This window comes from Girardinichthys multiradiatus, chromosome 14, assembly GCF_021462225.1.
Source record: "Girardinichthys multiradiatus isolate DD_20200921_A chromosome 14, DD_fGirMul_XY1, whole genome shotgun sequence".
NCBI classification, from domain to species: Eukaryota; Metazoa; Chordata; class Actinopteri; order Cyprinodontiformes; family Goodeidae; genus Girardinichthys; species Girardinichthys multiradiatus.
Genome location: NC_061807.1, coordinates 38,278,307 through 38,291,493, shown reverse-complemented (window position 1 = coordinate 38,291,493; position 13,187 = coordinate 38,278,307). Strand labels below are relative to the sequence as shown.

General features: G+C 37.4%; 1 protein-coding gene across 1 annotated transcript; it reads left to right on the top strand.

Moving 5' to 3' along the window:
• The first annotated feature begins 8,666 nt into the window (after positions 1-8,666).
• On the top strand, positions 8,667-10,998 carry LOC124880776. The gene is made up of 5 exons (XM_047386129.1): positions 8,667-8,721; positions 8,801-9,508; positions 9,584-9,700; positions 9,930-9,973; positions 10,044-10,998. The coding sequence occupies exons 1-5, from the start codon at positions 8,667-8,669 to the stop codon at positions 10,155-10,157; spliced, it is 1,038 nt and encodes a 345-aa protein (XP_047242085.1). The 3' UTR covers positions 10,158-10,998.
• Positions 10,999-13,187: the final 2,189 nt, after the last annotated feature.

The following is a 13,187-nucleotide window of genomic DNA, read 5'->3' as shown; positions in this document are numbered from 1 at the left end:
CCACCCGGAAGTTGATGGCGAACTCAGCCAACGCTCTCCTTCCCTGTTTGAGGGTGAGTATCTTCTTAGCCGCTGCCTCCTGCTGGAGTGGTTGATCGAAGACTCTCTTGAAGTGACTGAAAAAAATGGCATAACTAAGAGACTCAACAGGGTTAGATGCCAAATAGGCGTGCGCCCAGCGCAGAGCAGATCCCTTTAGCGAGGTAACAATATAAGTAATCTTGGAGGCAGCAGTAGGGAAAAGGGAGGGGGAACGACTAAATGCTAATTCACACTGGAGAGAAAAGTTATTAGGATTACCATCAAACGGTTCAGATTGTCGGAAGTCAGGCTCTCGGATCCCAGAAGATAGAATTGTGGGTGGCTGAGGATTCTCTAAACGAGCTGGAGGATTGGAAGAGGCAGGTGAGAGTTTGGTTATGATTTCGCTTAAAGCATGAACCATACCTTTGTTGTTGCAGTAGCTGTTGAAGCATGGTTTCAGTAGATTGTAGGCATTCCTTTAAGGAAGTCTGTTCATCATCTGAATTGTTCTTCGACATGTTAGATGGCTGGAACATACTATCATGAATTGCTTAGATAGTCGAAGTAGAACAAAACCAGAGGATGAAACAGACTCAGCACACAGGATAAGACGGTAAATGAGGTTTATTTCTACTGTAGACTTTGTTTAAGGAATCTTGAGCTGGAGTTGTCCAGAAGCCAGAGGAGGAGGAGGTAAAGCAAGGAATCCAAGGAGAGAGAGAGAGAGTACTGGAGATGAGAATATTTACAGTGCAGTCCTTAGGAGGGAGTATTACTAGATGTTGGCAGGCAGGTAGGCAGATAGGCAGGTCGACAGGCAGGCAGGCAGACGGATAGGCAGACAGACAGGAGTCCACATAACTGAGGTTATGTTCCAGCAAAGGTCTTCTTCTTCTTCTGTGTTATTTTTTGGCAGTTGGCAAATAACTTGAAGATGTGCATTACCGCCACCGACTGGTATGGAGTGTGGTTCTTCATGGTTTTAAATCGTATTTACTATTACAACAATCAAATTCTATTTATTAATTTAGTGCTTTTGAAAAATCTAATTATAATTTGAATATGTTTGCTACCTAAACTTCTTTGCAAAGTATCTCTCAATATAAAATTTTCTTTAATACCTACAAATTCTCTCCTTAAAATTGTTCTTTCTTGTTCATATTTCTGACACTTCAATATTACATGTTCTATTGTTTCCTCCTCTCCACAATAATCACATTTTCCTGTATTATGTTTCTTTATCTTGAACAATGTAGAATTAAGTCCTGTATGTCCTAGTCTTAATCTTGTAATTAATCTTTCCTCTTTTCTACTCCTTCCTGTTCTTACTTCTCCTACTATCTTGTTGATTCTGTAAAACCATCTTCCTTTCTTTTCTTCATCCCACCTTTTTTGCCACTCTTTCCTGATTCTCTGTTTAATTATATTTCTTGCCTCTGACCTACTAATATTTATTATAAAGCTAATGTTGTTTTGTGTTGCCTTCTTTGCCATCCTGTCCGCCTTCTCATTCCCTCCAACTCCTACATGTGCTGGTACCCATAAAAACACTAATATTAATCCCATTCTTTGTATTCTAAATAAAGTTTGTTTTATTTCCAACAAAATGTCTGGTCTACCCTCTGAATGATTATGTTTTAAACTTAATAATGCTGAACTTGAATCTGAACAAACGATTGTTTTTAATGGTTTTATATCTTCCACCCACTGCACTGCTAACAATATGGCTAATAATTCTCCTGAATATACTGATAATCCATCTGTAATTCTTTTTCCTACTTTTATTTTAAATTCTGGTATTACAAATGCTACTCCTATTTTTTCATCTGTTTTTGATGCGTCTGTGTAAATCTGGACATAATGATAGTCCCAGCAAAGGTCTGTATCAGCAGCTACCTTAAGAAGCCCATGAGCTCATTAGGAGAATGCGTTGCAGCTGCAGACAATGAGCTTCCAGAACCAACCAGAAGGGGAGGAGCAGAGATCCTACACAACCCAAGCTGATTGCCAGCGTTTATGTGTACGGGGAAGAGATAACTTTTTATGGTGAATTCAAGAACAATGCTCATTTCAGCTTGGTTATAGAAGACGAAGCAAATCAGCTGATAATTTCAAATCTAAGAATTTCAAACTCTGCTACATATTTCTGTGGAATAAGTAATGCACAAGTTGTTACTTTTGCGCAAGGCACTGTTCTCAGTGTATAAAGTTCAGGTTCAAACGTAAGAGCTTTGATCCATCAGTTAACATCTGAAAGTATTCAACCAGGAAGCTCTAAAGACTCTGAACTGCTCAGTACAAACTGGGAACTGTGGTGGAGAACACACTGTTTACTGGTTTAAAGACTGACGGATTTCAACCAGGATTTATTTACACTCATGAAAAAAGGAATGGTCAGTGTGAGAGAAAGTCAAGCACACAAATACACACGTGTGTCTACAATCTGCCAATGAAGAACCTGCACGTGTCTGATGTTGAAACCGACTACTGCGTTGTTGCCTCATGTGGACACATTCTGTTTGGAAATGCAACAATGCAGAACTTTTCAAGTGAGTAAAAGGCGTTGCATTACTACATACGTAATGTGTAGGAAGACAGAAACATGAGGTAAAATCTGTAATTTTGTATGTAGGGGAGAAAAACGTCTTGAAGAATGTTTTGGTTGGAACTTTAACTGGATGTTTGACAATGCTACTTGTTGCTTTACTGATTTTCTTTGCGTGCAGACTAAGAAAAACATCCCACCAAGCCAACGGTAATGTAAAAGCGAGTGTACATTTTAACTGATAAAGTGAAACTCATATATAGATTTTTAACACAGTGATATATTTTAGGGGTTAATTCCTTCCAGTTTTGATTATTATAGCTTACAAATAATAAAAACCTATTATTGCATGTTTATATTTTTAAATAAACTAATCTTAGGATTTTTTGATTTGTTGAGATGCACCTCCAATGTTCTTTGTCTACTAAATATGCTTTTTGTTAAAAACTAATTTGCTCTCTTTTCAACCAGAGTCACAGTTTACTGCTGCTATGACTGCACCATGGGTAAGATTAACCTTCACCTTTTAATCTTTAGGCTATAAATAATATATATAATAAATAATTTAAATATGGCTTAAAAACTTTGCAACAAGGTATATATTCGGATCTGCTTTCGCATATATTTCCAGATTAATGACCAAGACACAAACAGAATCCTTTATGCATCTATAAATGTTGACCATTTGAACAAATCAAGAAGGCAGAGAAGCAGCAGCAAGACAGAGTGTGTTTATTCCATTTTAAGCTTGAAATAAGCGTTGCATAAGCTTTGTTATTTAGAATCTCTTCAATGTAGTTTCAGAAAGTAATCTAGTTTCAGAAACGAAGATGATTCTATAATGAGACATTTTGTTTCTTTTGATCAGAATCCAAATCATAAAATTTCTGGTTTAAAAAAATGTTTCTGTAAAGGCACATTTACCTATTTTGGAGCATTTTGTGATTGGTGTTTGTGGTTGCCATTTGGTTTCCAAAGAAAGACAACAACAGTACAGACAGTCTAAAAACATGACTTTAAAGTTAATTGTTTTTTCTAAATTGCCCTTAGGTGTGAATGTGTGTGTGCATGGTTGTTTGTCCCATGTGTCTTCCTGTGATGGACTGAAGACCTGTCCTCTCGCCCAATGACTGGTGGGGCTGGACACCAGTACCCCGCTACACTGCACGGAGTAGCGACTATAAACAATGGATGGACGATCATTTTAAAAGAATAAAAGTATTTTTATTCAAACCTGTGCATTTCAAAATTCAGAGTAGCTATTTTGCTTAGCATGTATGATTCATCTGAACAGGAAATAGAAAACAAGAAATGATGAAATGTGTATAGTATGGTTTTGTTTTTCTGTTCTTTCAGCATGGGAAAGCACTGGTGAGCCAATAGAAGTACAAGAAAGTTTTGTGTTAGAAAGTTTACCGTTTTTCATTTAGTTCCAAAGTGTTTTTTGGATTTTAATCTATCCCAATGGAATGATGCAATGTCTTCTGTTGTAGACTTCTTTGTATCAATGTTAGTAAAGTGTTTACACCATTGATATCCAGCTTGTATTTTATTAATTGTAAAATATGTTATTGTTTTTTTATTATTATCTGTTTCATACTGTCTTCTGCATCGTACCTTCACATACAATGAACAGTTAAACTTTTCACAACCTTTTACGCTATGTAAACAATTTATAAACCAGAGTAAGGGTCCTTATTTTTGTTTTCAGCTAGAGTTCCACCATCTATGTGTCTGTTCTGCAGAGCCGGGGATATAAGAGTACTCCCCCAAATTTTGAACACAACTGAATATTCCTCACTAATATTGGTAGATCGGTAGAGCATGTATTACACAAATTCACTGAGAATCTCTAACTTGTAAAGAAAGCTGTATTGAACTGTAGTTAGATATAATTTTTACCATAATGACTGTATCACGGTTTTTTCATTATTACTTTGTAATATAAATTGCACTGGATTTACATTGTGATAACTGCACAATATGAAACAGTAACATTGGACAGGCCTCCTTAATTGTAACAGCAGCCTCACTCATGGTGCGCTGGACACTCTCATTGCCAAACACAAACAGTCAGCAGATGTGTATAACTGCCTAGCCTACACCCCTCCGCTAGTGCAGACAGAGACGACAGTACACATATTGACCAATCACGTGCAGTTTGAAGACAAAAAAAGTAAGCAGCAGTAAAAAATATATTCCTAAAGTTCACTTCAAAGAGCCAGCTCTAAGAGCCTTTTCGTTCTAGACTGACACATCACTAATATGTTTATTACAAAGATGTTTAAGTTTTGTTTTGGATAGTTTGTGATGTAGTAAAAATAATTTTAAAATGTTTGTATGGTTTTGAAGAACAAAGCTTTATAATTTACACTTTCTCTAAATTTGTATTTCATAAGATAGGAAAAGACATATGACCCAAATGGCAGCATCCCGCTCTGGCACATCTGGCCACATCCACATTGTAAACCCCGGCCACAACACCAGGCATCAACACTGTGATGCACAGTTAAGGCAGGATGTCTATCAATTACCCAAGCAGGTAGAGGGGGCTCGGCCACAGGGCACATGGAACTAGAAAGAACTGGCTTGATTTGAAAGACATAAAAGGCGGGATGGAAGTTTAAGACGAATGATGGGCTGAGTCTATTTCAAACTGACCTAAGAATCTGACATTGAGTTTTCTGGAGTTTTTCTGATCAAGAAATTAGGTGAGAGCAGGAATGTGTTTCTTGTCAGTGATTTACTTATTTTGGGCTGATGTTATCTGTAAGGCTGATTGGTCAGGTTCCAGATTTTTTGACAGTCTTGGAGATGGGTGATAAACCAGAAGCTGCTGACATATGAGAATTATGAGTATACCCCACCCAGGTAAGATGTTTGCTTCAGGTAGCAAGCACATACACTGGAGTGTATTCTCCAAGTCCTGGTTCATGCGCTTACATTGACCATTGGTTTCTAGATGAAAGTTGAGGTGAGTCAGAATCAGAATTTAGCAGCAAGAGCAGGGCAGAAATATTTCCAGACCTGAGCAATGACCTTAATCTGACATGGTGGAGATAGAAAATATAGTGTATAAGGAGGTTGGTGGTTTCGGCAGTAGATGCCAACTCCGAGAAAGTAACTAAATGTCACGCTTTGGAAAACAGGTCTATTATATTGAGGACGAGAGATTTCTTGTTGGATGCAGGGAGGCTGGTCACACAATCAATGGCAATGTGTGATCATGGGTGACTGGGAAAAGACAGAGGTTGAGGGAGACCTTAAGGAGGGTGATGGGAGCTTTTATTTCTGGCCCAAATGGTACAGGCAGATATGCTGTCCTACATATCTGTATTAAAAGATACCACCAAAAATAATGGTGAAGTAGCCCTCCAGGGTGACAAAAGAAACAAGGAGGAAACAAGCAGCAACCAGTCTAAAATCTCTAATGAAGTGTCTGTAAAAATGAACATATCCCAGAAAATGCTGGAGTTGCTTTCTATTAGTGGGAGGAGGACAATCTCGAACTGCTTTATCTTATCAGGATCCGTCTTCACCTATCCACCCTAAAAAGCATAGCCAAGAAAGGATATGGATGATTTGTGAAATTCACATTTTTGGCCTTTGCGGAAATGTTCTAATTGTCTTTGGATGACCTGTCTCACATAGGATTTGTGTTTCTCTAAGACTTTTGAAAAATAAAAGAATATCGTCAAGATGGATGAAGACAAAAACGTTCTGACAGTCCCAGATGACATTGTTAACATATGCTAGGAAAACTGCAAATGGTTTGGTGAGACCATAAGGTTCTCAAAATGGCCTTTAAGGGTGTTGTGCAATATGTTTGACTTATTTAAAATATAATTAAATAAATTGGAAAGACGTGCAATGCTACGGTTCTTATGCGGTCTCCTTTCAAACAGGAAAGGGGAAAAGCTGATTTACTCAAAGTGATTAAAGACACCATCTCTTGTGGGGAAACCTCTGAGTTAGATTCCTTTTCTGCAGAAGCTCAGAAGGAATGGTTGAGACAGCTTGTCTTAATTACCCCCATGATTTGCTGATTGCACGAGCAGCAGATCATAACTCAACTTTTTGCTGTTCATTGACAGAGAGATACACAAATGTCAGATCGTAGTCAACTTTAGATCCAAGGATTCTTCAAATAGATGTCTCACTTGCCAGCGAGTTTCAAAGCTGGATGCACACTGCCTCTCCATTGCGACCAGCCGTGCTGGTGTCGGAAATGCAAAATAGGCTTTGCTGGGAGACTTGTTTTGTTAGTAGCTCCTAGAATCATGAGGATTCACACTCACAAGGGTTTTAATGTGGTTTTCCACTTGTCAGCATTTGGATGCGGATAGTATGCATGCGGAGATCCAGTTTTGTGAAAACAGTGGCACCCTGTATGGGTTTGAAGGGAGAGGAGATGAGTGGAAGGGAATATTTCTTTTTAAGAGCTATCTGATAGTATAATCTCCCAGACCGAAGAAGAGCACCAGGAAGGAGGTTGATTGCACAATCATGGAGGCAATGTGGTGGAAGAGAAAGAGGCAGATCCTTACTAAAAACCTGCTAAAGGTCTTGGTATATGGTGGGAAGGGTTGGAAATAACCTGACAGTAACACTACAGGAATTTATTCAATTCAATTCAGTTTTATTTATATACCGGCAATTCACAACACATATCGTCTCAAGGCACTTCACAAAGTCAGTTCAATCTAATATACAGATTTAAAGTCAGTTATATACATTCCAATTAATCCTAACTGTTGAACAGTGCAGTCAGATTAAATTATTTATTCAAATTGGTTAAAACGTTTTTCTATCTAGGGAAACCCAGCAGATTGCATCGAGTCAGTGATTTGTAGAAGTCACTCCTCCTGGATGAGCATGTAGAGACAGTGGACAGTCACTGGCGTTGACTTTGCAGCAATCCCTCATACTGAGCATGCATGTAGTGACAGTGGAGAGGAAAACTCCCTTTTAACAGGAAGAAACCTCCAGCACAACCGTGAGTGAGTTTATGAGTATTGGTTGTCAAAAGCAGTCAGCTGACGTGGTTCTGAGCATCAGATAAAGATGCCTCTTGATTTTCTACCTGTAGAGGTTTTTTTGGGCATGTCCAGGTGGAAGGAAACCCTGGGTTAGATCCAGATCATTTCAAGAGACTAAAAATAAGTATATCCCTTCTGGCCTGGGATTCCCCCAGAGTGGGCATTAGAGTGTCACTCCTGAGAAGGATATTTGGGTTTCTCTCCTGGGACTTTTACCGCAGCAAGTTGATCTCAGTTAATCTGAAGACAATTGTTGGATGGATAATGGTGGTGCTTTACATGTGACAGCAATCTCTTAGGTTATCTCTGTTTATTAACTGTTTCAATTAGAAATCGTTCCATAAAGGTTATACTGGTTTATGAACCATCACAAAAAACACAAATAAATAGGGTTAAGCTAAAAAATATAAGTCATGTTCTTTGGAATATGCAAAGCAAGGTACTTTCAATGGATAGGGAAGGGAATTAGCTGCTTTGGCCTGCTAATTCCTGACATTGTTTTTTTGCATTTTAATATATTCAAACCATTTTCAAAGAATCTCACTAGTGGTCTGTTTTCTAATCACTGATTGAAGTGTGAAATTAAAAAATATAATTTCAATATTTATTTTATCTTAGACAATAGTTTAAATTTTTTTACATATTAGACTTTCTTTTAAAGAAAAAGCTTAAACTTATTGTAATTGTATTTTCTTTAATTTCCTATGAAGTACTTTGGACTGGCTTGTTATTAATTGTTGCCTTCACCAAGACGCCCTTCGTGAAGGCAGACAACCACATGGCCGAACTGTGTGCTACCTTTTGTTGGTTCACTACATAACATTGCAGTACAATTCATTGAAGTATGCTTCAAGGAAAACTTCAAGGAATCTTTTGCAAGACATGAAAAAAAACACGGCCACTGTTTGCGTAGGATGACACAGAAAGAAAATGGACATGTGACCAGGTTTCCTTAATAGGCAACCTCTGCTTGCACAATCAGAAATAGTACCGCCTTATCTATGGAACCTGAAAAATGGGTCGAGGTGCTTTTCATTCAGCACAACGATCTAAACACCATGACATGTATACGCTTTGTCGTCTATCTGATATGCTTGTTCTTGGGGAACATGGGTGAGTCTATGTCTCAGGAAGCGAGTTTTTTGGTGTGTTGTATTGTCATATATTTATTATTTTTTTTTTTTTTCTACAGCTCTGGCAAAGACTCCAAAAATCTCCTTGTCTGTTCGTCAAGAGAATCAATTTGTGTCAATTAAAGCAGGAGAAAACTTGACTTTGCAATGTTTCTATGAAGATGTTGTCGATGCACGATTTTACTGGTACAGACAATATCTGGGACAGAAACCAAGGCTCATTTCCACCTTTTACAAGTATGAAACGGATCCTGCTTTTCATGATGAATTCAAAAACAATCCACGCTTTAAGCTGGACACTGCTAAAGGTAAAAATCACTTGAAGATAACAGATCTAAGAATTTCAGACTCTGCAAACTATTTTTGTGCCAGTAGCTATTTATACAGGCTTGATTTTGCAGAAGGAACAATGGTGAGCGTAGAAAACCCAATTTCAAAGATGCAGACTTTAGTCTATCAGTCAACATCTGAAACTGTTCTGCCAGGAGGCTCTGTGACTCTGAACTGTACAGTACAACCTGGCAGCTGTGGTGAAGAACACAGTGTTTACTGGTTTAAAAACTCTGAGGAATCTCAACAAGGACTTGTTTACAGCCATGGGGGTGAGGATGAGAGGTGTAGGAAGAAAACAAATGATTCGAGACAAAGCTGCGTGTACAAACTGCCGATTAGGAACCTGAGCTCATCTCACGCTGGAACTTACTACTGTGCAGTTGCGTCATGTGGACACGTTTTGTTTGGAAAAGGAACTAAGCTGGACCTAAAAAGTGAGTAACTTCAGTCTGGAAAAATATATGTAAACTTAACATAAACACAATGTCTATGTTGTTGTGCTTCTGCAGATAACAATTTGGTGACTTATTTGTGGAGTGCAGCCTTTTCTTTCACCTCCATCCTGAGCGTTTTACTGGCTTTCTCACTGTGTGTGATGAATAAGAAAAAGAGCTCAAAATCTTCAGGTAACAGGTTTTTACACTCTAATTCTCTGCATTCACATACTTCCAGTGCTATAAAAAGATTATTTTGGCCCCTTACAGATTTCTTGTGTTTTTTTAACAACTACTTGTTTCAATAATAATGCTTGTTTCCATGTCGGACAAAGATAACTTGAATAAATAGAAAATGCAGTCTCCAAATTATGATTTCACTTATAAATCTTAATGAAAATTAAACGTAGTTTCTTAACAGGGTCTGAAAAAGGACCATCCACCCACCTGATAGCAGATGTGAAGGTGAATGCTTTTCTTCATAATTCCGTCTCTAATTAATTCTACATATTTCTAATACACCTTTTGTTTCCAGGGATTTCACCATGCAAGAAAGTCATATTACACTGCTTTTATTGCACTACCCAACACACCACAAAGAAAAAAGGGTCCCATCTGGAGTGAATGTGTGTACCACAGGGTTAAGTAGTACAACAGTAGAGTAATTACAGCCAATTGCAAAATTATACAAACCCATGGCAGATTTAAGTACAAAGTAGTCTTTTAATTGTACTTTAACGTATTTCTTCTGAACAGATTTAATATAAAATTTTTGAAATGGCCTAGCCAGACTCACAACTTGAACCTGATAGAGAATCTGCAGAGCAAGCCATAATTAGGGTGAAGGCAAGAATGCCTTCTAATGTCATAGAGTTGGAGATGATCACCACATAGAAATCAGCAAAATACAAGTGGAAACATGCAACAAGTTGATTAGCAGTAATAAGAAGGGTTGCATCCTGGGAATGTCAATAAATATAGAAATACATTTCAAGATACCCTTTTTTCATTAAAACTTAAATAAAAATAGGAAGCTTTTTTCCTAAATTGATGCTCATTGTTATACATTGTTTTTTTGTGAGAGATGTCAGAAACATTACTAAATTGTATGAAAATTATTTAAGGTTTTTGTCATTTCATTTTACATTTCTGCCTATGATTTTGAATATATGAATCTTTATAATGTTTTTGGTGTTTTGCTCTGCATTTAATTTGAATGTATCTGTTGATTAGGAAGACATTGCTAAGTTACATTAGCTTATCTTATAATTTTTTGTGAATAATCTGCAGATGTTTGTGTGTTTTTAAGATGCTAAGTAGAGGTCTATAATGGGATTTCAGTTTAAAGACTTTATCTGCCTTTTCTTCTGTATTAAAGTTAAACAATATCAAAGGTGCTATTAGCCTATTTCACAAATTGGCACCATCCACACAGGTTGCTATCGCTAGCTTAATTTGATTTACATGACAGACAGTGCTTGTCTGTTACATTAGCCAATAAAATAAATGCCAAAATCATCTTGAACCGGTGTTGCTCATTTTGTTGACAATTTCGAAAGTCAACGTTTTGTTGTTGAGGAATGTAGGCTACATTTTGTAATAAAAGAATAAAAAGTGATTAAGAATGTTTGCTCACCTTCAGCCACATGTTGATGATGTAGCATATTAAAATTGATCTAATTTATTTTTAATGAGTTTATGTTTTTGTACCCTCAATCATTATTACTGGTAAAAAAAAAAAAAGAATATCATAGCTAAAAAAAAACAGGATTAACCAAATAAGCTAAAGACAGACATTACTTATGCATTATGAAGGTCAGCATGTAGACTGCTTGTTAATCTGTTGTTTTTAACTAAATGAATGAGCCTCAGAAGGTCTGTCAAATGCGGCCAACAAATGTGTCCTTCTCTTGTCCTTAATCTACATCAGTTTTTTTTTACAAGTACATGCTTTGATTAGGTGTTGCCATGGTTACTGCTGTGTGAATACCATCGGTAGCAGCTATGAGCCATCAGCTAACCACTATTAGGAAACAGCCGAGTCCACATCGTGATGGATTTTTTTTTTACAGTAGCAAGAGACTTCAGCCAAGCAAATTCAAGTTCAGTTCAATTTAAAAATATTTTATTTATCCCAAAGGGAAAATAAATGTTGCTAATTTTATACAGGTTTCTTCATTGCAATTGTAAATGTTGTAGACCTGGTTAGACACACAACCTTTCCGTCTCATAAACGTCTTCTGGGCCAGGCTAAGGTTGAAGAAATAGTGCGGAATCCCACAGAGCTGCTCTGCACAGGCCTTCAGGACTATAGGGCTGATACAACCTGGACCTTTAGCCTTGTTCCAGTTCAATCTTTCCATTTGCATCTTCACCTAACGTCTTGAGACACACAGGTGGAAGGATGAGGCAAAGGGACCATCAGCATCTTCTCATTTGGTTGACGGCAATAATGTAGAAGCAGAAGGATCCATGGCTGAAATGGAATATTAAACATTTGAGGTGTGACAGGAAAACTGGGTCAAAGAAGGGTGGGATGTCTGTTTGGCTGTGAGCAGGAGAGGAGGATGCTGAGCTTGTTTCTGAACTGAACCGATTAAAGAATGTGTTTACTTCATTGGCTCTGTCCATACATCCATCGGTCCGATCTTTCTTCTGTTTGAAGCATGTGATCTTCTTCATTCCTGACCACACATCTCTGAAATTGTTTTGCTGGAGTTTGCTCCCCAGCTTCCTTCTGTACACATCCTTGCTGTGTCTTATGCTGACTTTAAGTTGCTTCTGTATACTCCTCAATAATTCCCTGTCTTCTCTAATTGCTTTTTCAAATCTAAATCTAAAGACTGTCCTTCCAAAATTTGGTCAGAATGTTGTGAATGTTTTAACTGCACCACAATTTCATCTGATTTTTACATTTTTAAACGTACTTAATAATCACAATAATAATTAACACAAACTAATTCAGCATATTACACTCATTCAGAAGATCAATATTATCTAGGTTGGATGCTGATTGAAGAATCATCTTCAGCTGCAAAAGTTTTCAGACAGACCCCAGTAAGGGAGCATGCATATAGGAAACCTCTTAAAATGAAGATGGATGTAAGGGACTCTCCCTTACATCTATCTTCATTTTAAGAGGACCGAGAATGTGCACTCCTCTCATTTTACAAACAGCAACAGGAGTGGGCATATCCACTACATTGTACCCTTGGAGGCTAAAAATAAAAAAGCATTTTGTGAAAATGGCTAGTAAAATTACTATCACTCATTGCTGCTGTTGGTAATGGAGTCATGTGATATTTTATGACAACAATAATAGCCAAACTCCAGTTTGGTATCAGTCTAGGTAAGCCAGCATCATGCTTTGAGACCCTGAAGCTCCCAGCATACACAGCTCACACTTTGGAATTGGACTTAAGTATTTGATGGCAGATGTATTTGTTGTTTTGGCCAGGAGGCCATGTCAATGTGAAGTTCAGTTGTATAATCCTGTTTTATTTTTTTTTAAACACATTTCAGTCCTTGGAGGCATATGTCAGTTGGGCAAAGTTGTTTATTAAAAAGCTCTACGTAACAAAATTTCTTATTTGTTCTTCATTTGTCATTCATGTGACAGTCATAACAGAACACATCTATTATTTTAAATAAAAATCTAAAGTGTACTTTCAGGTGTACT

Bases quoted from the DNA above. Each gene is read 5' to 3' on its own strand.
- LOC124880776 (XM_047386129.1), top strand. From the start codon at position 8,667: ATGACATGTATACGCTTTGTCGTCTATCTGATATGCTTGTTCTTGGGG. The intron at 8,722-8,800 runs GTGAGTCTATGT...TTTTTTCTACAG, and splicing joins CTTGTTCTTGGGGAACATGG to CTCTGGCAAAGACTCCAAAA. The intron at 9,701-9,929 runs GTAACAGGTTTT...GTTTCTTAACAG, and splicing joins AAAGAGCTCAAAATCTTCAG to GGTCTGAAAAAGGACCATCC.